This window comes from Python bivittatus, unplaced genomic scaffold, assembly GCF_059951505.1.
Source record: "Python bivittatus isolate LINGU-HERP-01145 unplaced genomic scaffold, Pbiv_v1 ctg000080_np1212, whole genome shotgun sequence".
Lineage (NCBI taxonomy): Eukaryota > Metazoa > Chordata > Lepidosauria > Squamata > Pythonidae > Python > Python bivittatus.
Window position 1 is genome coordinate 76668915 of NW_028277035.1, and position 24464 is coordinate 76693378.

The following is a 24464-nucleotide window of genomic DNA, read 5'->3' on the forward strand; positions in this document are numbered from 1 at the left end:
TGGTGGAACTGCAGAAGGGTGTGGCAATTAAGGATAAGACTTGGCTACTGAAAAAATACAAGGGTCTGACTCCATCTGAAGCCCTAGAGACTGCTAACCAAAGGCTTACAGCACTGGCTGCCAGACTAAGGAGATACTAAGCATAAGCCAAGAAGAAAAATGCCCTGTTCTCCAAAGAACCATTCAAGGTGTGCTCCCAGCTGCGGTGCAACAACACAGAAACAGCAGAGCCACCAACAGCAGAAACTGAACAGAACATATGAGAGAACAAGAAGACATATAACACCAGTGCAAAGTGCCTGCAGGACCTGAAAGCAGACCACAGCAATCTCCCAGAAGAGGAAACAGTTACCATCACAGTAGAAGATATCCAATAGCAGGTCAAGAACATGAAGAGCTGGACAGCGCCTGGCCTGGACATGATCCACAACTACTGGCTAAAGAAACTAACAGCAGTGCATGAATGCCAAGCAGCACAGGTGAACCAGCTGCTAGCAGCAGGCTTCCACCCAGACTAGCTAACACAAGGAAGGACAGAGTTGATCATGAAAGACTCCTACAAGGGAACAGCACCGTCCAGCTACCAGCCAATAACCTGCCTCCCCGTAACATGGAGAGTCCTATCAGGCATCATAGCCACCAAGCTACATGACCATATGAGCCAGTACATGAGCACAGCTCAGAAGGGCACTGGGAACAACACAAGAGGCTCAAAACATCAGTTGCTCATAGATAGAGCAGTCGCCCGAGACTCAAGGTCTAGGCAGACCAATCTGAGCACAGCCTGGATTGACTACAGGAAAGCCTATGACTCAATGCTGCACACATGGATCTGTGAATGCCTGGCACTATACAAAGTCAACAGGACACTAAGGACCTTCCTCAAGAACTCAGTGGGACTGTGGAAGACAACACTGGAAGTCATTTCAAGACAGCTTGCACAAGTGGCCATCAAGTGTGGCATATATCAAGGTGATGCATTGTTCCCGCTGCTGTTCTGCCTAGACTTGGACCCCCTCAGACAGATAATCACAAAGACTGGATACAGATACAAGTTCAAGAGTGGAACTACCATCAGCCACCTCCTCTACATGGATAATATCAAGCTGTATGCTAGGAGTGAACAAGACAATAACTTGCTGATCCACCTGACACGGATCTACAGTAAGGACATTGGGATGTCATTCGGAATGGAGAAGTGTGGCTGGATGGTAGTAAAGAGAGGGAAATTAGTTAAGACTGATGGGGTGGAACTACCAGCAAACCACACAGCAGACATACAGACCAGCTACAAGTACCTTGGGATCCCACAGACACATGGGAACCACAATGAGGAGGCAAGAAAGACAGCAACATCCCAGTACCACCAAAGGATAAGACAGGTCCTGAAGAGCTAGCTCAATGGAAAGAACAAGATCAACACATCAACACATATGCCCTGCCAATCATCAGATACCCTGCCAATATAGTGAGCTGGCCAAAGGAGGACACAGAGGTTGCCTGGAAGCTCCTCATAATGTACGGAGGAAGTCCAACACCCAGAGACTGTACACCAGCTGGAAAGAGGGAAGGTGGGGTCTGGTGAGTGTCAAAGCTGCTGTCCTGAAACCCAGAGCATTCAGGAGTACATCAGTAAGATGGCACCCAAAGATGAGCTGCTGAGAAAATGCCTGAGGCAGCAGCAGACATGGGAGGAAGTTCAAGCAGAGGAGGTGCCATGGCATGGAATGTACCATTGACAGATAGCTGAGGTCACTGACATTGGTTAATCCTACCAATGGCTGGAAAGGGCTGGACTAAAAGACAGCACTGAGGCACTGATCATAACAGCATAAGAACAGTCACTAAGCACCAGATCCATTGAAGCAGGGGTCTACCACACTAGACAGGATCCAAGGTGCAGACAGTGCAGAGAGGCCTCAGAGACAATCTAACACTTAGTGGTAGGGTGTAAGATGCAGACCGGAACAGCATACACTGAATGGCATAACAAGCTGGCATTGTGTACAGGAACATCTGCACAGTGTATAGGCTAGAGCTCCCAAGTTCAGATGGAAGATTCCACAGAAGGTGGTGGAGAATAACAGGGCTAAGATCCTGTGGGACTTCCAGGTCCAGATGGACAGGCAGGTACTGGCCAATCAACAAGGACCAGAAGGCAGCAGTGGTGATAGATGTAGCAATGCCAAGTGACAGCAACATCAGGAAGGAGTATGAGAAGCTGGAGAAGTACCAGGGCCTGAAGGAGGAACTAGAGAGGATATGAAAAGTAAAGGCCAAAGTGGTCCCATAGATGGTAGAAGCACTCAGGGTTGTGACTCCTAAGGTGGGGGAGTGGCTCCAACAGATCCCAGGAACAACATTAGAGCTCTCTGTCCAGCAGAGCACAGTGCTAGGATCAGGTAAGATACTGTGCAGAACCAGGCCTCTGTCAGAGGACCTGAGATTGAGGAAGACACATACCACCCATATGGGTGAGAGTCACTTTGTTTTTTTGATTCAGCTAAAAATTATTTGCATTAAAATTTAAAGGAATCAAATATACAATAACTTTATATGAATATAGTATTTTTATAATGGAGAAGCTAAAACAAACACTGAGGAGAATTATAAAATTCCTTATAAAATCTGCTCAGTCTCAGGGTATAAAATTAATGTTTTAAACAATCAGGTAACAAAATAGCAAAGAGATAATTTCCTGAAGAGAAAGATCAATTCGGTATTTAGAAATATTTAAATAATTATTATTTCCCTTCATTATTATGAAAATGGATTAAGTAAGTTCTTAAAATCACAAAGAACGCTGTCTACTGGTTATTGTCTATTGTTAATTGATCATTTAAAAAAATGAAACAAGGAACTTACTTAAATTGTGATTGTCTTTCTTTTGTCTCTCTTTGGCCAAAGCTCTTGCCTCTGATTCTGTGGGAAATACACATGCTATGCATGTTAATGAAGTAGTTAGAATTAGGAAAATATTACAAGGCAACATTTGCAAAGTAAACTTTGCTATTTCTCTGCTACATTCTACTTCATATATATATATATATATATATATACTGACTGACATGCCTATATACCACCAACACTGCATCACAGCAAAGCCTTCCTGTATATTTCCATGGTCTAACATCATGGATGTTCAATCTGACCTATTGGAGATATAGGTGCAAGTTAAGAGATCCAGAACCATCAAGGCCTGGAGCTAAAGGTAACGAATGTGCGGCAGGAGCACTGCCCTTGTCATTTCTTTACAGTATGGCTAGCTGTCATTAAAGGACCAATTTTAACATTCAGGGATATCCTTAGCGAGAAAACAGAATTTCTGAATGCAAAGGTGGGATTCAAAGACTCGGTCCATCAGGTGAAAAACAAACTAAACAAACCACAGCTTAAAACTAGCATATGAGAAATAGCATTCTAGACTGCTTTTCTGTCCAATGATATACTGGCTCAGCAGCAACTCAGGAGATTCACTGGTCTTTTACACTAGCATAATGCTGTTGGTAAATGAATTTCACCAAGAAATGTGATTTGTGAAATCTCCTTTTTCATAAATGTTACGATGATTCCAAATGTTATATTTACCATTAATGGAAGCCACAGGCCCAGAGATAAATACAGAGGTGGAACTTTTTAGATGGATATCTATTTATTACAGAAATTCAGAGCTGCTATTGCTAGTATCTTTAGCAAGAAGTAGTAGCAAGAAACAGCTTGTAAACTGATTGGGGTCTTTGTCTTATGTGGGTCTGGCATGCTGAAGTGTGCTAATCACTGGAACCTAGTATAGCTGTAATGCTGCCACCTTAAAGGTTAGAAATAATTAATATATCCTTCATGCAGTAACATATTAAAGTAACATTTTCAGTCGAGGCAGCAGCTAACCTGAGGATAATGGGCTGCATTCAGTTAAGCCTCCATCTGTCAGAATATTTTCCATCAGTAGAACAGGAAAGGAAGAGATTCCTCCTTTTTCGTGTACCCCTGTGTACCCTGCACCCTCAAAATCTTCTCCAGAAGGTTGGGAAGCGAGACGGCCAAGTCCTGTTGCACAAGTATAAAAGTCATTTTGTGCAACATTGGATTTTTTCCATTAAAATATTAGGTTTTCTCCAAGGAAGGCATTGCTTTCTGAAGTGACATTCTGGAACAAAGCTAACACCTTTTTTTCTCTAACTACTAACATTAAATTAAAAAATGCTACCCATATGGTTTGTTTACCATTGTTTGAAGGTCAACCATGCAGTAAAACTTCTATACTGGCCATTCCTAATTATATTACAAGTATGGGTAATAAAGGCCTCTTTATTATAAAGGCAAAATAATGAACAAATGCAGCATCTTCCTCAATGAAGCTGCATCAGACACAACGATGCCTTATCCTTGCTGGCTTTGTTTTTTTTTTTCCCCTGTCCCTTCCTTAAAAATGAAAGGCAAATACTATACATTAATGAAAATCTTCTCTGCACTCATGACTTGGCCATCAATTCAAGGATGCTGTTGTGGGTCCATACAATGTGACTGGTACAAGGAACTTTCTCAGAGAACTTGACATTTCACGTTTGAACACAGCATCATTTATTTTCAGGCTACGCTATTTGAACCATAGTGTATATGTGACAACTGAGCTTTAAGTAAAAGAGTAGCCAAAAAGGGGCTTGGTCATCAAGCAAAGCTTCATTTTCCTCTTTGTTATTATACACTTTCTATTTTACCAATTACTTGTTCTGCTCTATATGAAGCTGCTTTACCCAGAATTGGGCTGTTGGTCCACCGAGCTCACTTCTGCCTACACTGAATAACATTTGTGCTTCATTTACCACAGAGAAACAAACCTTCCTGGCCACCAAAGTTTTACTTCTTTTCTTTTTTAGGCTTATGTGGGAATAGCAATCGTGTGGAGGGTGTTCCACAAGACGGCAGTTCTCACCGGTAACCTTGGCTCTTCCTGATCTCCCTTGCCTTCCCTCCCAGCTGGCCTGCTTTCCCTGCCAAGTGCAGAATAACTATGGAGACTTGCTAGAGAGGAGGAAAGACAGCTCCTCTCCCTCAATGTCCATGTGAAGAAGTCTTCACCTTTCCCTGACAGCACCAGTAGAAACCACTGCCCTTGCTCTTCTGAGAGGGCAGAGACTTTGCTGGCCTCGTTTTGGAAGCACAAGAACACTGCAAGAACCATGGTTTTTGAAGCCTGGGAAAGATCCCAGCTTTAATCTTGATTGGTGGGGGGGAGGGCAGGGAGTATATTCTATGGAGAGTCTCAAAGGATATTGTTGGTCAGAGTGGAGATCCCAAGATTAACTGGACCTATCATCTGGTTTAGTATAAGGGAACTTTCAATGAATGAAGAATAGCTCCTTTACAGGCATGAAAGCTAAAGAATCATTCTCAATCGAATGTTCTTGAGAAAAATTGTTGTGAATTATTTGTGGACTCAGGAAATTTTATCTTAAATAAGAACAGAAACAGCTGCTGAAAACAAGAGAAACCCAGGAGACTCATTTGGGGAGCTGAAAAGTGCCTATTTAAAGACTGAACATTAGCCCTTGTTTGAGAAAGGGTGCTCACCTGATGAATTTTAACCCTTCTCTGTTTTTTAAATTTCCTTCCTTGTCCAGTTTGTTCTTTCCTTCTCCTCATTTCTCCCTTTTCTTTTTCCTTTACTTCCCAGGGCAGATGCCCCTTCCCTTTCCCCAGTCTTCCTTTTTCTTACTTCTTTGAGCTTCTGCTGGAAGGAGGGAGGGAAATCTCTGTTTGTGTGCATATGGGAAAGTCAATTAATTTTATAAATGGAAAACTTTATAGGCAATTAATTTTAATCAATAGTTATTAATTCAATGGGGATTTTTTTTTAGAATTCTGGCCCTATATTGTGACTCCTGGCAGATATATCAACACACATTCATATATGCCCAAACAAGTGTGACAATTTATTGGGGAGGGGGGCTATATTACTTTCAGCTGAAATTGGCAATTTTAAATTGAATGTGGGGAAGCTGGTCTTTGCACAGAATTTTTGTCTGTGTTTATCTCCCTCCCCCAGTCATCTTCCTTTCAATAAATATGGTAGATAGTTTTGGGGTATAATCCAGCAGGAGTTCTATATTTCTAGTATTAAATTGCATAAATTCCTTATGTAGTATATTTATTATATTTTTAAAAATACTGTTCTTGTTTACCTGTGAGTTCCCTTTTTATATTAGGAAGGTTAGCAGGACAGGAATTGCTGATATTAAGTCCTGGAGGGGGCAAGCCTTGGTTCCCATACAGGTCCACTAGATTGCCAGAGACAGGTAACTGCAAAGGACAAGAGATGAAATGTTATTCTGAGTGTTCCCTGCAAAAACCCTTGATAGTTTTGAAGTTGAAGTTCAGAGTAAAGAGCCACTGACATTTGTGTACCATTACTTGCCTATTAATATAGCTCCACTAGAAGTGAAGGTTACATCTGGTTGCCGATGTCTGAAGTGTGCTTCAGAGAATGTAGCTAACAGACTATTATAGGGTTTGAGTTGGTCAGAGTTTAATCCTACAGTTCTCTAATAAATTCAATTTTCCAACAGAGGGTCCATTTCAAAGTGCAAGTTTAGATGTTTAAAACTCTCAACAGCCTCAGGCCAAAAGGATCCTAAAGCCTATTTTATTCTACAGGAATATTTACTGTAGAAATGGGTATTAACATGATTTCTGAAGACCTTAGTTTGTATTCTCTCTTTCTCCTTAGTATGGTACATAAGACACAATTTCCCTAGAGGCACTAAAACTATGGAATTCTGTTCGCAGGAATGATCACTTTTTAAAAATAGTATTTAGCTTTAGACACAAAATGAAACCAGATGATTTTTAGAAAATTTTCAGACCTAATTAATTTTAAAGTTCTGGGTGGCTTTGTATATCCACATTATAGATCAAATGGCTAAATATAAGAGTATTAAACAAATAAAAAATTTAAACAACTTCTCTATGGTTACTTGCAAGTCTAAAAGAAATCAGTGGAGTTTAATCTTTGGTAAATATAGCTAAGAACACTTGGGAAAAAGTACAATAACTGGTTCTTAATATAACATATAGTTTGCTTGAAAATCTGAACGCTCTACTTAAAAAATAAACAGGAAGAATGAATAAACCAGTTTTGAAGATATGTGTACTCTTACCAAGTCAAAGCAGATAAAACACATATCACTTGTGACCCTTATATAAAGGTCCATTGCAATAATTTATAGCATCTAATTTATTGCATCTCATGAAAATGAGATTTTCTGTGAATATCTCAATAGCAAGTGAGACAGCTATCACTGTTACAGACTGAGTCTTCTCTTTGCTATTGAACAATAGCATCCTTATTACCTCTGTAGAACTATTCATGGGCTGCAAGGAGACATCTTCTTTTATTGGGATTTTGCTTATCTTCTGCTTTAGGGGGCCTCACATCTGACTAGAGCAAAGAATTCTGAGGATAGGCACTAATATTACCAAAGCAAGGTTAATGTGTTTCAATATGATATCTGCCAACATTATTCTTACATGGATTTTGGCTATGGATTTCAAGTGGATAAATGTAGTGGAATTGTGTCTCACTTATTTTTATACGTAGGGCAATCTTCTAATTAACAGACAACTTGTAGGGTTAACTGTTCTGGCATAGTCCCAAGTAAGAAACTTCAAGAAATACCAAGGAACTATACTGTAGTTGTCTAAGAAGATGCTGTCCTCAAAAACTCATGATACATTTTTGGGAAATGCCCCTTGATTTGGGAAATATCCAAGCACACTTTCTGTGCTCTGCTCTTCTGAATTCTGGAGCGATTGTAACAAACCTGATCTGGACTTTGAATAGCAGATAAGGTAAATCATAGATTTTAATCAGAGGTTCTTGATGCAGACAGAAACTTACTCTCTTAGCAAAGATAAACTGGTACACACACGTGTATGCACAGACACACACACATTCATACAGTAAGACTGAGCAATGATTCAACTTGATGATTTGATTGGAAGGAAACTGAATTGACACTTTGGAGTTGAATCTTCAAGTAAACTGAGATATCAAGTTGGATCAGTTTCTTTCAAATCCTGAGAGATTCAAAAGGACTTGGAGATAAAATGGCTTTGCAGAGACTCAAGCACTGCTTGAAATCTTTCCTTCCAAATATAGACAAAATAGCATGATCAGCTTTCTGATATTGATATGAATAACCAACTAGTGAATTTTATGACTCCTGCAAAACTTGCCTTTCAGACCATGTGGAGGAGGGCTGTGCTCTATTGTTTTGGTCTTAGGAGGAAAGACTGTTTGTAGAGAGAAAAAAACCTCAGATTTATTGTAGTAGCCTTTTTTTTTTTCTTGTTGTCTTACTTGGTATTGAGTGAGTCTTCTTCAGTGCATTAGTAATTCTGAGATAATATGCTTGCTGTCAGACTAATGCTATCATGCAAATTATTGTTATCATGGTGTATTATAGTCACAGTATATGATTTTTGAGTTTTTAAAAAATTGGTGTACAAACACTATGAACTCTGTCACTTCTCCAAAAAGGCTAATGTTGCCAATGAGCTTTGTCATAAAGTCTCTCAACTCAAAAAGCCAGTGCCAGATGAAAGTTGACTCTTTGATTATAAGTAACAGATTTCTTTTTAAAAGATTTTTGAAAGTTGGAGTCAGATTCTTTCTGTATTGATTCAGCACAATTTCACAGTCCTAGACCATAGAGACTGGTCTAAATTTTCACCATTGCCTTTAAAAGGTGAATGCAAAGTAATATAATAGAGAGACCTCTGAAGCTATCCTGCTGACATTCAGCAGGATTAGGGTATTTTCATCCCATCTTGTCAAAATATGAAGCTACAGGAATTTAGATGCTTCCCCATTACATCTTACAGTCATTTTTTTCCCAAAACAAATCATGTTGACTTTGAATCTCAAATTTCCAATTTGAATCGAATCACAGTGGATTTTCAACTCTCACAGTGGATCTTGGCTGTTTTCTATACCCCTAAAAAACAAGTTATGTTCCCATAAATGTTTATCTCCTTTTTCAAATTATTGATGAAAGGATAATAACATTACTAATGAAGGTGATTTCTATATATATTCTAGAATATAATGAAGGCAAAAAAAAAAAACCAAAACCAAATGGCCTTGTGAAAAAGAGGTACTAAGTCATACAAGAGCAAAAACTAAGAGACAACTGAAAACAAAATACCGTATTTGCAATTTGTAGAGCAGGATCCATTAAACCAAAGATTTCTTCATTATAACTTGATTCCAAACTGATTATGTCATCAATTACATCGTCCATCTGCAACAAAAGGTAAGGAATATCAGGAAATGTGGATTAGGACAAAATACATTAAAACACATCGAATACTCAGAAAGGGAAGACCACCTGGACATATGAGGTAGGTCTCTATTTCTAGCTGTTGTTCATATTTATAATTTTGTTATATTGTTTTTATTCTGGTTTTAAAATATTGTTAGCCACCCAGAGACATGTATTTGAGATGGGCAGCCATATAAATTCAATAAATAAATAAATATTCCAATTTATTTATTTATTTAGGAGCCGGGGGACCTATGCCTCTAAATCTTCTTTGACCACCCCCAATTTTTTTGTCTTAAAAATGCTATCTCCTACTTCAGGACTATCTGGACCCACCCTAAATTTTAAGATTGGTTATAGATCTATTGTGCATTATATCATGTTAAGGGAAGAGCAATGAGAAAAGAATGGTTCCAAACTCAGGTTCAGCTTCAAAAATATATCTGCTATCTTCTACTTGGGTTAACAAACTACACATGCTCAAGTCAGCCATACAGTTGAGGAAGTAAGGAAGCAAAATTCATTTTGCAAACTTTAAGAAAAAAGAAGTGAGGATGAAACCAGAATCATAAGGCGAAATCTCCAAAAGTAATGCAATAGAGTATGGGACAGCCTGAAAGGTATACAGATGCTTTCTACCCTTGGTGTGGGCATTTGCTCACATCTTGAAAGCTTATAAACAGGGAACTAGTTTAAATGCTATGTGACTGTATATAATTGTTGTACAAAATGTCTTAAATAACTACAGGCACATTTTCAGATGCTGACATTAATAGAGTTATATACAGAATACTTTTCCCAGAAATACCAATCTCAGAGTACCCTAACTGTGAAGCTATAACAGCCAGATTGTAGTATGAACAGAAACTTTTGGTTTCTGATGGAGTCATCTGGAAAATGTTACTGCTCGAAAGGAATTATATTAGTGATTTGAAGAATCTGGCATTCCTATAAAGCAAACAATTTGTTGACTATTTAAAAAAATGTACTTACATGTTTTATTGACGGAACACAAGCTTATTTAACAATTGGAATAGAGCTTTATACATGTGTATTCAGATAAGATCAAAGACCATTGAGTTAATAATGGGTTTACTTCCTAGTGAAAGACCTCAGAACTGGAACCACAGTCAGAATTCTACCACTCCAAACTGCAGGCTTCATTTGCACATATCTGCAATGTCAGTACTGATCTTCCACAAAGCTCTACATGTTATAGCTTTCCATAAGATCAGTGGCTTTTCCATTTGCAATATACGTATGCACATATACTGACTTCAGCTGGAGTTCACTGCAAGGAATTATTTACTGAAGTCTATGTATTTTAATTTCTAGCATCCAGAATAGCATAGCTTTGAATTCTCAAGCACACACCAGTCCTGGCTCCCTCCCTCCCTATCCACCCATCTTTTTTTTTAAAAAAAAAAAAAAGCTCAGTTGCTTACAAGCACAATTTTCACAATAGGAAAGATGTTACAATGCAGTTCCTGAAAAATGTATCCCTAAAATACTTAACTCAGAGAGGAACCTTCCATGTTTAAAGTATGAATAGATGACCAAATCAGATACAAATTCCATGTATGTTTCTTATGTTACTGCTGTACCACAAATGTGGAATTCTGTTAGTAGACGATGCCATCTATAGTATGCAACTGTTCTGAGTTTTCTCACTACTTCATCCGCTATGCACAATACTTATTAATTGGATAAAAGCATAACAAAATATGCCAGTTGAAATTCTTAGTTGATCCACTGCCAGTTTCACAATGAATATATCTGTATGATATATGTATTTCCAAATGTGTAACTGCTATATTGCTTTCCAACTACATTTTAGGTACACTAGCAAAATGAATGCCTGGAATGGACTTGGAGGTCTTAATAATCACATAAAGACTCTATTAGTTGATAAGCAAAGCTCAGTGGGAAAGTCAGACTTGCAGCCTTTTTCATACCTGCATACATGACACTCGAGAATGTGTATTCAGAGTCCGGCATTCATTTTCGGCCCTGTTGCTTTGCTCTTCAAATTTATAAAAGCCCTGTGACCATGAAAAAAGAGAAGAAATATAAGAAGAAAAAGTCAGCATGGGATATAGTGCAACACCAGGAGACAATATTTAAATAACCAAGAGGCCATTAGAACAGTAAGTCAGCCCAGTAGTAATAGAATAAGTTTTAAATAATGAAAACTAACAGATGTGTAGGTACTGTAGTGGTAGTTGTTGAATTAAATAAATAGCTAATTAAGCATTTATGGCAGAATTACCTGCTGTACCCATAATGGTACAATTTAAAAAACCATTTGATTCCACAAATTAATATTTTAAAAATCCTGTAAAAATCCATGCAATCTAGCCTTCTTGGTCCCTCAGCAGTCAACCAGAAGGTCATTTGTTAGGCTGTGAAACCAGGTAGTCCTCACAACTTGTCTGCCAATAGTTTTCAGTGGCATGGAGTTCCATACCCTGACAGACCAGTTGTTCATTCATAGTTTAATCCCTGTTAAAGCCAACTACACTAACCACATCCTGTGGTGGAGAATTATGCACATTTATTACACTTCAAAGGTCACATCATGTGTACTCATTCCTATAGCAGAGTTTCCTGCAGCTAACAATAGTCTTTTTTCATTTTTAACCCAAACAAGTGTTTCAATTCTCCTTATGCAAGCTGTTGTGCAAGTGTTTTCATAACACATTAGTACTACTTACAGTACATCAATTGTACTGCTAGATGTAAGGTAACAGAACATTACCTTGGACTGTAGTCTTTCCATTAGTGTTGCACTGTTTCACTGTATAGAATCTTATGTAGTACTCTATTTTTTTGCTCTGTCTTGAACCTACCATTAAGAAAGTTCAAATCCTCATTTTTATAAATCTATAAGTCCTCCCCCTACTTTAGTGATATCTTTGTGACAATATGTCCTGGCAAATAGAAGGGGTAGAAATGGAAGCAGTAACAGACTTCATTTATTTGGGCTCCAAGATCACCGCAGACGGAGACTGCAGCCATGAAATTAAAAGACGCTTGCTCCTTGGGAGGAAAGCTATGGCAAGCCTAGATAGCATATTAAAAAGCAGAGACGTCACCTTGCCGACAAAGATCCGCACAGTCAAAGCTATGGTTTTTCCAGTAGTAATGTATGGCTGTGAGAGCTGGACCATAAAGAAGGCTGAGCGCCGAAGAATTGATGCCTTTGAACTATGGTGCTGGAGAAGACTCTTGAGAGTCCCCTGGACTGCTAGGAGGTCAAACCAGTCAATCTTAAAGGAAATCAACCCTGATTGCTCATTGGAAGGATCGATAATGAAGCTCAAGCTCAGATACTTTGGTCACCTAATGCGAAGAGAGATCTCTTTGGAGAAGACCCTGATGCTGGGAAAGATTGAAGGCAAAAGGAGAAGAGGACGGCAGAGGATGAGATGGTTAGATAGCATCACTGAAGCAATGAGCATGAAACTGAGCAAACTCAGGGAGGCAGTGAAGGACAGGAAGGCCTTGCGCAATATGGTTCATGGGGTCACAAAGAGTCGGACATGACTTAACGACTAAACAACAACAACTTGTGACAATATGATGTCTATGGGCACCAACGTTCCTCCAGACATCTCCCTTGATCCCTGCCCTACCAACTATTTGAAAATACTAAGCACAGAAAGTGGTTGAGTGACACTGGGCCAGTCATTTTCTGTAGCCCTAGACTGAGAAGTCAAAAAACATCTACCTACCAAACCGCACTGGACCAGGCTATAGTTCATAACCTTCAATAAAGAGGCTTTCATCCCACAGTAGACTGATTTGGACTGACAGTAACAACAGTGGTATGTCTATATATTTTATATACACACGTACCAAACACCTTACTCAAAGGGAAGCTCTCATTAATTTTCAGAAAGTCATCAGTAAGAAACTTCTCTTTTTTGTACGCCTTCTGATTCTACAATACATTTATTGAGATGGAATTATGAGATTGCACACAGTTTACCAAATGCAGTCATCAGCAATATTTATATCAAAAGAAACTTTAATGCTAGTTATTTTATTTTCCCTCCTTTCTCATTTCCCCTATTGATTTGATTTTTTTCTTTCGCCACTGACGTATACCAAATAGATGGAAAAATACTTTCATTTCATTTTATTAATAAAAGCTACAATTGTGCATTCTTAATACTATTGGATTTCATGTTTTCTATTTTTCAAGCAGTTTGTGTGTTCAACTGCACTCTATAATATTGCAATTATGCATAAAAGATGTAGATTGGAATCACCTGTGGCCCTTTGCATGTAGTTAAATAGGAATTTTTGGGAGCCCCAGAGAGCATGGATCATGAGGATGGATAAAAATCTGCTTGACAGTTAATTGGTAGCGGTCAGCTAGGAATGAGAGATTCACACTGATACCTCAACTAAGATCAACCTAGTGTGCAACAGTTCTGAAAAGCTAAATTCCATGAAAGGATTTGTGTGGAAACCTGCAAAAGCAGCCAATAGCATAATGCTTCATTTGCATGCATATATGTACAATCTAAGTCTATATATTTCAAATACAGAGTGAGTTCAGATCATCCATTGTCAAAAAGAATCAGAGTGCTAAAAAAAATAACACAATCATACATTTTGTAGCATATTTCTTAGGAAAAAGGCTAAAAGCATTTAAGTCCTATTTGAAGAAAGAGAGACATGGTGTAAAGAAAAATAAATAATAACTCTCATAATATTAATACCCAGTAGATGCATGAGACAAAGAAGAATGTACTTAATAGATTTTATAATTTAAATCGTTGCATGTTGTCCTTCATTGGAACAGATTCTATGGCAATTTGTAAAAATAAGAACAGTAACTATTCCAGTAGTTTTAATCGTATTAGGTATTATTTTAATCATATTTACATACCATCTTGCAGAGTTGAAGCTTTTAAAATGCATGAAGACTAGATTTTTAAAATGAATACAAATACTTTGTACCATGGAGATACGATATGTACCATTGCTCATAATGAAGTTAGATAAATTCAGTGCATCTATAGGTGGCCAGTAGTTGCAAAACTTTACTGAGATTTTGTATTCTGAAGAAGTGCAACCCTTACGGCTAGTTCCTGGGAGAATCTTACATGAAAGCTGTTCACTTCTAGTTTCCCCAAAAGATCAGATTGGCTACTGCTGGGAATAGGGTCCTGAACCGTATCGATCAATGTGACAACAGGTCTTGATTACGTCCCATGTAAATGCCCTGGGTCAGCAATTATCTCTGTAATTGCTATGTGGTGGGAAATACTATCCCAGCAAATTTTGGAAAGAAATAAAAATAGTTCTGTATTATCATATCACTTGCTACCCCAATGCAATTCAAATAGCTGGACTAAAAGAAAGATGGCTCTATTTTATGAAGTAGTGCACGCTTTTCATTTCAGACATATTAATATTTATAGTTTCTGTTTTTTCTTTTTAGGGAGGTTGGATGAGCAGCCCGAAGATCTGCTCCTGAGTAAACATAGGGGACTGGGATACCAATGAAGTATTTTCATAACCTGAGGGAAAACAGACAGCATAAGAAACATGTTTTTTTGAAGTACCAAAGGCCAAAGGCAAGATTTGGTCTCACCTCTTTTTCACAGTTGGAGTTCAGTGTCAGCATGGCCATTGGGCTGTTGGGTGCGCTGCTTCCAGTGCCGGGTGGCATAACGTGGTCGCTGGGCTGGTTTGGACAGGGTAAGCTGAGCGCCTGGTTGTTATGCTTGTTTGCCAATGTAGTGGAGAGGTATTGTTTGACCTGTTGCCGTTGGGCTTGTTGGATGTGGTACTTGGTGGGGTTCTCCAGGTGAGTCTGCACCTGAGGACACAGAGGGGAAAGGTGCAGCCTCTCATCAGTGTTTGGGAATCAGAACTGCTGTGAATATTGAGAGATTTTATATAGAGAGAATATAGAGATTTTCCCGTCAGTATCGAATACTGATTACTTTTCATAAGAAACATAAAGCTACATGTAGAAGTAAAATTCACTAGGAACACATGAATATTAATATACTGTAAATGTATTATTTACAAGAGAGAGAGAGAGCATTTATTATCATGATTATTATATAGTATGTAACAGACAGAACCCTGCAGATCAGTACTTTCAAAATATCAGTAACTTATAAAACTTAAATAATGACCAAATAACAGAAACAAAGTATACAATGTTCATTTTCTTAATTAAATCTGTTGATATTACATACACTTAACAAAACATGCGCAAATTATTGATACATTTTGAGTCTGTTTTGAGTCCATTGGAGTTGGACAGCTATAACAAATTTGAATGAATGAATGAATGAATGAATGAAGACAGAAATAGAGAATGATATTGAAGAATTCTTCTCCCTTAAATGTCTTTGCTATTGTTATAAAAAAAGAAAAAGCAATCTCAAAAACCTGAAAATATATACCATTATAGATGCAATACTTAAACATTTACTTTACATATTTCATCACTTTGAAATAGGTTTTATTTTATTCAATTGCTTTTGTTGGCATTCAACTGTGTTATCAAGAAAACATGGTACTATGTTAAACATTGTGTTTTCTATTTCTATACAAATAGTTATTCATTCGGTAACCAGATTTATCATATTTATTAAGAAAAAAAACCACCTTGTAATCTTCTCTAAATTCCATTGTATTATACATATGCAAAAATACATGCAAGCATATACCTTAATCCCACTGAAATAAAAGGATTTAGTTATCTGTAAGTGGGAAACTGATTCAAACATGGGGGGGGGGAGGAAGGAAGGAAGGAAGGAAGGAAGGAAGGAAGGAAGGAAGGAAGGAAGGAAGGAAGGAAGGAAGGAAGGAAGGAAGGAAGGAAGGAAGGAAGGAAGGAAGGAAGGGAGGGAGGGAGATAAACTCACCTGATAATGATTATACTCAAGCATTTCCAGCACGTCATTTATATATTGCTAGGAATGTCTGGCAACTAGTCAGACAATTTTCATTTTATTTTCTGCTCTACCAGTTTAAAGGCTCAGACAGACGAATCATAAACAACTTCTCCCCAAAAATGGCACAAGTAACTTGGACATTACATCTCAGGCTTCTAATAACCATAAACTAATTTGTTATGCATGTAAAAAAAAAATCTGTTTGCACAGGGCACCTTTTTGTATTTATCTGCACATGTGTTTGTGTGTTTGAGAAGCTATGTATGTTTAGCCTGGAAATTTTGAGGGTTTTTTTCCCCACAGTTTTGACGTCACACTTTTTTTCAGAAACAAAAAAGGGCCTTTTAAAGTGATGGGTTATCAAAGTCAGATTGATTGTTTGCTTCAGGCCAAATCACTATTCAGCTTTCGTTCCAGTCATACTAGCAAACAATGGCATTTTTCTTTAGCAGTGTGATTACTTGTTTTAGGTCCACAGTTAAGATGACACTGCAGAAAAACCATCAGGCCAATTTGTTTGCCTTGCTCCCTACTGTTAGGGGAATATTGCAATCTCCTCATGAGAGGGTGCTGGCAGTCTCTGCGCCTCCATGTTCTCACAATGACTTACTGTGTTCAAAACATGGCTGTGCTATGCATCTTGCCATGCACTACTCTATCTTAAAATCAAGACTGGCATCATAATTGTAGGACACGATTGGCTTCATGTGTGTTCTGCACAGTCGAAGGGCTGTTTCACACAACACACTAAAATCTCTGTTTGAGTTAATAAACCTGAATTATATAAGATGTAACCTAACACATGAATCATATTACAGCTTAATGTGACATTCTGGTACTCTGAGCCACTGACTGGGTTCCTGAAGTACATGGAACCACTGACTACTTAATTCTATGTTAGCACAGTCTAGTGAATTCTGTGAACCCAGCTCTTATGCCCAACATAGTGTATATATTTTATTTTATTTTATTTTATTTTATTTTATTTTATTTTATTTTATTTTATTTTATTTTTTTATTTATTAAATTTGTATGCCGACCATCTCCTACAGAGGGTGACTCTGGGCAGCTCACAGTAAAATCTGAAAACAATTAAAAAAATAAATACCCACATTAATTAGTTACGCAATCAGACTGTATAAAAAAAATCCAATACATAAAAAGACTAAAAACATTAAAAAACATTCAAGATGACGGGGGGGGGGTGTTAGAATCAATTACCCCACAAGCCACTTCTACTGGTGCGAGCCCCCATTCGGCCCCCAGCCCATCTGGCATAGCCAAGATTTCATGCTGTTCCTGAAGGCCATGAGAGTGGAGGCACACCACACCTCGGGTGGTAAGTTGTTCCACATAGCGGGGGCCACCGCAGAAAAGGCCCTCTTCCTAGACCCCACCAGTCAAAATTCCTTGACTGGTGGGGTCTGCAACATGCCCCTTGTGCCAGACTGAGTGGGGCGGGCTGATATAATGGGGGCGAGACGGCTCCTCAGATAACCTGGTCCTGTGCCATGAAGGGCTTTAAAGGTAGTAGCCAGCACCTTGAATTGTACCTGGAAGCAAACTGGCAACCAATGCAGCTCGCATAACAGAGATGTTATATGGGCCCCATTGCGGGCATTCAGAACTGTCCACGCCGCTGCATTCTGAGCTAGCTGTAGCTTCCGGATACTCTTCAAGGGTAGCCCATGTAGAGCGCATTGCAGTAATCCAACTGGGAGGTGACCAGAGCATGAGTGACGGTGCGGAGAGCCTCCTGATCCAGGAAGGGGCGTAGCTGATGCAAAATACGAAGTTGCCCAAAGGCCCTCCTAGCCACAACTGCTACCTGCTCTTCGAACAGGAGTCTTGAGTCTAGGAGGACCCCCAGATTACATACCGGGTCTGTCTAGGGTAGTGCAACCCCGTCCAGAACCAAAGATGATAAACTCTTAGATCTTGAGGCCCCCTGTACCCACAGCCACTCCGTCTTACCAGGGTTCAGTTGAAGCCTGTTGGCCCCCATCCAGGCACCGTGAAAGGGTAGCCACAGCATCGCTTAGGTCACTAGGGATGGAGATATATAGTTGAGTATCATCAGCATACTGATGATACCTCATCCCATGGTGCCGGATGATCTCATCCAACGGTTTCATGTAGATGTTAAACAGGAGCGGCAAGAGCATCGAACCCTGAGATAACCCACAAAGTAGGGGCCGTGGGTTGGACCTCTTGCTCCCTATCAACACTGATTGGGCTCAGCCTTGGAGAAAGGAGCTGAACCAGCGTAGAACTGTGCCACCCAGCCCCAGCTCCTGCAGCCGACCCAAAAGGATACCATGGTCGATGGTATCAAAAGCCATCGAGAGGTCAAGAAGAGCAAGGATGGATGCACTACTCCCATCCCGCTCTCGCCAGAGATCATCTAAAAGTGTGACCAATGCTGTTTCTGTCCCATAACCGGGCCTGAAACCTGTCTGATAGGGATCCAGATAATCCATTTCCTCCAGGATCCTCTGAAGTTGCTGTACGACTAGCTTTTCCACCACCTTTCCTAAAAGGTGGGAAACTGGATGAAAATTGTCCAGAAGGGTGAGATCTAGCAATGGTTTCTTGAGGAGGGGGTGGACCAAATCCTCTTTAAAAGGCTTCAGGAATACCCCCTCCTGCAAGGATGAATTGACCACTGCCAGTACCCACCCTAAAGTCACCTCCTTGGCAGCTTTAACCAACCAGGAGGGACAGGGATCTAAAATTGTGATGGAATGGTTTGGTGAAGGCCGCGCTCGGGGAGACAAGGATTTCCTTAGCTCCCAGAAAGAGCTTAGGAAGGTGAAGAGGATGAGACTGGCACCACCATAAGGAATTCGCAGTGTTTGCTTGCTGGCTTGGGGAGTTTAGATTGAGGCAGGGAAGTTGCTACACAGCAGGGAGGCTGGTACAGAAGCAAAACTCCCAACTGATCCCATGTGCCCAACCTCAGGAACGGGGTCTCACATCCAGCAACTTGTGGAGCAGAGCCCCTGAAGGCCAGCAGAGATTCCCGAATGACCACTGCCACACCCCCTCCCCTACCTTGGGGTCTCGGTTGGTGCCAAACCCTAAACCGGGCTGGACATAATTCCAAAAGGGCAACACCCCCTTCGGGTGTCAGTCAGGTCTCGGTAATGCATGCCAGGTCAGCTTGCTCCTCCCAAATAAGGTCATGAATAAGGGGGAGTTTATTATTGACTGACCTGGCATTCATCAGCAGCAGCCAAAAGCCCGGGCCTCTGTAGGTCTGATGACCAGGGTCTGGGCTTGAGCCCAGAGGGCCGGAACACACCACCGGTATAACACATCAGGGGTGTCTTCCCTTGGAACGGCTTGCCCTCTGGCTTCCATCATACTGTCCCATGCCCATCATATATCTTCTGCCTTGCCTACATTCTTTGAAACAAATGCTCAAGGATTCTTTAGATACATCCAACCCAATTTTAATTTACACCAAAGCCTAGAAATTTCTAGCCCCAAGATAACTGCTATAGTCTCACAGTAGGATTGGGAACTTGTTAACTAGAAGGTCATAAATCAAATGCAATCATACCACATCAGTCAGTATACACTGACTGCAAATTTGACTGTGCTTGCTATGGGGTACAGAAACTGAGGTTCAATATGTCTAAAGGATGTCAAGTTGGGGGAAGCCGACAGAAGATGTTCTGCCCATCACCTGGTCCTTCAGGTCTTCGAACAGTGCACCCATTGCCACTGTAACTGGGTCCATCTACCTTGCTGTAGGTCATCCTCTTCTTTTCTTCCTTTCCCAGCATTACAGCTTCTCCAGGAAGCTAAGTGTTTGCATGATGTGTCTGAATATCCTTTTTAATATAGAGTTAATTGACTGAAGCTTTTTAATACAACCAATTAATTCTATATTTTTGGTCTTATTTTAATAATTTGTAATCAAAACAAGTAGAGCATCCTTTTTAATGAAAATATCAAATGTTGCATTAAATCTGAGAGAGACTCTTTTGCATGTTTTTGGTTGACACTAATAAAAATATTCCCCTACTATGACAGGTTCTATTACAATTTACTACTAGTAGTTGTAGCAGCAGCAGCAGCAGTCATACATTTCTATATAGGCATCATAACTTCCAGCAAATGGAAATATATTAGCCACAAATGCAATGCCTATGGAGCAATCCCATAAGGACTTAGGAAAGTTTCTCTACTTTCTAAATTAAGCTCATTCTCATCCAAAACATAATACTCTTCTCAATATGAGTCAGTTTTAACCAGTCAGAACTTTATCAACTGAAGTTTCATGCCTCTCACCACAGAGGATCTTCTCTGCGCCTAAATAAGAGATAAAAACCTAACTTTTTTTGTTTTTATTTTTAATACAGTTATTTCATTTTCTTTTAAAATTACAAACAAATATATATTTTGCATGCCCGAGTAGACTCCTGATGAAGAAATACACATCATATACTTTGCTGGCTCCATTTCCTTTCCAAAATTATAGGCACAAATCCCCCCAAATTTCGAATGATGGTCTGTTTATAACATTGGGATGCACCATTTGCTTTGATACGAGCATCTGAATTCACCTGTTTACATTCATATTGCCCATCTTTGAAAAATATTTCAGTATTAGTAAGAAATGCAATGTACTAGAAAAAGCCCATTTATATTGTTCCCAAGTTCAGAAAGGATATCTGTATTTTATTCAGAGCAAATTAATTTACTACATATATAAATAATTCTAAATTGTTTTCTGGTAATAGAAACCCAACCCTATTTAAAAATAACCCTGTAACTTTCAATTAGCATGTGACACTCTGCTTTTACTCAGTATAAAATCATAAATGATCCCATTGAGAAAAATGAACACAAACTTTAAATACATTAAGCTAAGAAAACCCTGTAAAGAAAAATGTCACTTTTAAATCCCAGCCAAGTCTCTTCATATGTTATTCAGCTAGCAGCAGCAGGCAAAAAAACATACCAGACTTCAAGTAAGACAGTTATTGTTCAAAGGGGAGGAAGTTTATAAAAATGAACTTTTGTTCCTATAATGTTGCCTTAGGGACCGAGGTTTATAATCATGAAAATCAAATACTTTTTTGGCCTTTACTCTCATTTCAATGAAACTTTTGTTTTAAAATGTCATGGGATGAAAAATTAAAAGTTTTTTAAAAGATGATTTTGACAACCTGTGATGCCAGAATACAAATTGTACCAACCCACGTCAACTGAAAAGTGTTCCGTGGGCTACTGGGGCTTTTAAGGTTAGGGTTGTTTCACTGGAGGGAAAAAAAAAGCCAGTTTAATCATTGGAAGGCAAATCCATCTGGAACATGATTTTAGAAGCAGATTATAACCACATTAAAGACTGGTACTTGCAAATCTACAGAAATTCACATTATTTTACAAAATTCACTTAATTTGTGGAATTCCATCCGCTTCCAAAGTAGTTCAGGGTTATCTTGAACTTCAAAGCCCTATATCAAGGTGAGCAATTGCTGAAGCATCTGTGATAGCAAGTACATACCTGACAGGAAGAAGATTTTTTCCTAAATAATTATCTATCAATATGGAAAGAGGTGATCTTATATTCATTGATAAGAATATAATAAGCAGTCAAAAACAAAAGAATTGGCAGACCTCACCGTCATAAAGCTTGGGTGCCTTTTAAGAATAGCTGCTGCCTGGGAAGAGCGGCCTGCCTGGTGAACTTAAGCCTTTGTGTTATGTTTGAACAGGGCTCCTCTCTTTTTTCTTTTCTTTTCTTTTCTTTTCTTTTCTTTTCTTTTCTTTTCTTTTCTTTTCTTTTCTTTTCTTTTCTTTTCTTTTCTTTTCTTCCTAGTCTGTTATCTTTTTCCTTTACCTCCCCACTGTCTAGTTTTGTTCCTTCTTTTGTCTTTCCTTTGCAGAATCTACTTTTTCCTCGCTCTTCTTCTACTTCTGCTAGAAGAACAAAAATAACTGTTTGGAGGTGTGTGTGCTTGTATGGACAAAGACATATTGGTTTTTTGGGCTAAAATATTGGACTACATAACTACTAGTAATTTGTAGTTATGAATTTAATTAATATAATTCATTGTGTTGTCCTGGCACTGTGCATTTGTTTTGCACCATGGCTTCTGGTAGCTATACATGCACATCTACATATACAAGACTGCCACATGTGTATGATGGGGAATGTTTAGGACCGGTTTCAGCTAGTGATGACTATAAGTTTCAGCTGCTGGTTATACTATGAGTAAATTGGACATATTTTGCCTGTGTTCATTTCCCCCACCTCCAAATTTAGTTTTCCTTTTGCCTTTTGTTCAGAATTATTTTCCTTTTGGGTGAATATAGTAGTTAAATCCTGTTTCCCTCACCACTGGCATCACTAGCTAAGGCATCGAGACCTACAGCAACAATTAGAGGCATCCCTAAGTTAACAGGACAATCCATGGCTTGTAGTCTCCCAAATACCTGAAAAATTGCCCTTCATTCTGTGTGATCCTATATCATTCATATAGAGACAGCTGAAGATATCTATTTGAGGGACTGTGAGGAAGAGTTATAGACAGCAGTTTTTCCCGATGCTTGGAAAAAATGTAAGACTATTAAAAAAGATGCCAGCAGAACACAAAGTGGCCAGATACAATCACTGATGACAGAAAAGCATACTCTTACAAGATGTCAAAGAAGCAGTTACTGAGAGACAATCCCAACAAACTGATGACCATTGGGTCACAAAAAATCAGCAGTGACTGCACAAGTGAGCAACAACCAATTCAAGACTCACAAGAAGAGACAATAAAGGAGAAATTAAGTCACTTTTTCCCCCCATCCCTTTGCCCAGTATGGGATGAGGTTTGAGGAGGGCAATTTGTATGTGAATAGTGTATATCATAAAGATATCATTAGAGGCTTATTTTCTAGGAAAGCTCCCAATGCTATTTCCTTTCATGTTCTAGCAGATCCGCCAAGATTCTTTTAATGTGCTTACTACTGGGGAAAAAAGAAAAGAAAAATATGGATCACTGACATAATCCTGCAACTTGAACGCTCTTTGGCAAAACAACAGGATTGGACAATCCCAGTATAACGATTAAGTGTATCTGTATATCATAAAGTTTTAGGATCATTCTAGCTGAAAATCTTTTAGGTTTTGCCTCATATTAACCAATTCTTAGAAACAATTATTATTACTACGCATGTTTATTCTTGAAAGATGTGTCTGGAAAGCAAAACATTTGGGAGCGAGCAATCAGAGTGGGAAAAAAATTAGTACGTTCTCCCCCTACACTTCTATTCTAGAGTCTTTTCTCCCACATTTTTGTGCGTTGTATTTTTAAGGGTCCGGGGAAACTTTTCATCTGTGCTGGTAGATATAGTTGGAATGTTGTTGTGTGTGCTTTCACAAAATGGCTACCAGGGAAGCTTGTCCATTTACAAAATGGCTGCCATGGGAGACAAGAAGTTACAAAGCAGCAATTTACTAGCATGTTAATTGCCATTGATTCCAACCATCTCCCACAGGATTCTCCGAACCACCCATTTACCTTTGTCCTCTTTCTGGGCAATTGGGTACAATCCTAAGCAAAGCACTAGAGCTAAAACTACCCATCATTTTTATTTCCTCAGAAAGTAGAAAAGGCTCATGGAGTCTGAGAAGCATTCCTGAAAACAAAGATGCTGCTGCTAGATAAGGCAATAATTTGTTTTGCAGCATGCCAACTTCCCATTTTTCAAACAATTATACCTTTTTTGAAAAAAATAAGGTGGACCAGGGAGACTGGCAACTAAGAGATATCTACAGGCACAATGATGCACCTGGCAACTTTTGGGGGAACCAGCCTTATGGACTAGCTACATGTTAGCTGGAGAAGCAAAGAAACAAATTTAGTTCCTTATTATACCAGCTATTGCCACTAAATATATCAGTTAAACTGCTAGTTTTTATAATAATTGGGGAGGTGGGAGGGTGAGAGTCTTGTCTTTTTTAATAGATAACTTCTTTGATACTAAGATATATTTATAAGGATAAGGATATTTGTCTATCTTTCCTGCAGGGTATATTTGTTTAAAAATGTGAATTAGAAATTTTTTTTAAAAAAAAATATACAGTATTAGGATCATAATTTGGGCTCACTATAAATATTTCAATTAAAATCAGCCATGTTTTCTCTTAAGCTTTTGTGTTTCCCTGGTTTAAACTTTTGGTCCACTTGAGGACACCCAATCGTTC

The 24464-nt window shown here is 38.9% G+C and overlaps 1 protein-coding gene across 7 annotated transcripts in view; it reads right to left on the minus strand.

Moving 5' to 3' along the window:
- Positions 1 to 24464, minus strand: part of MITF (melanocyte inducing transcription factor) — a 150945-nt gene that overhangs the window by 8865 nt on the left and 117616 nt on the right. For 3 of the 7 annotated variants that reach the window (XM_088134350.1, XM_088134349.1, XM_007432698.4), the window contains exons 3-8: positions 14932 to 15159; positions 11279 to 11365; positions 9207 to 9302; positions 6183 to 6300; positions 3889 to 4047; positions 2866 to 2940 (exon numbers count right to left, since the gene is read on the minus strand). In XM_088134350.1, the coding sequence (XP_087990476.1) occupies positions 2866 to 2940; positions 3889 to 4047; positions 6183 to 6300; positions 9207 to 9302; positions 11279 to 11365; positions 14932 to 15159 (763 nt within the window). The remainder of the gene's footprint in view (positions 1 to 2865; positions 2941 to 3888; positions 4048 to 6182; positions 6301 to 9206; positions 9303 to 11278; positions 11366 to 14931; positions 15160 to 24464) is intronic. The other 4 variants (XM_088134351.1, XM_088134353.1, XM_088134352.1 and 1 more) reach the window with 4 other exon arrangements.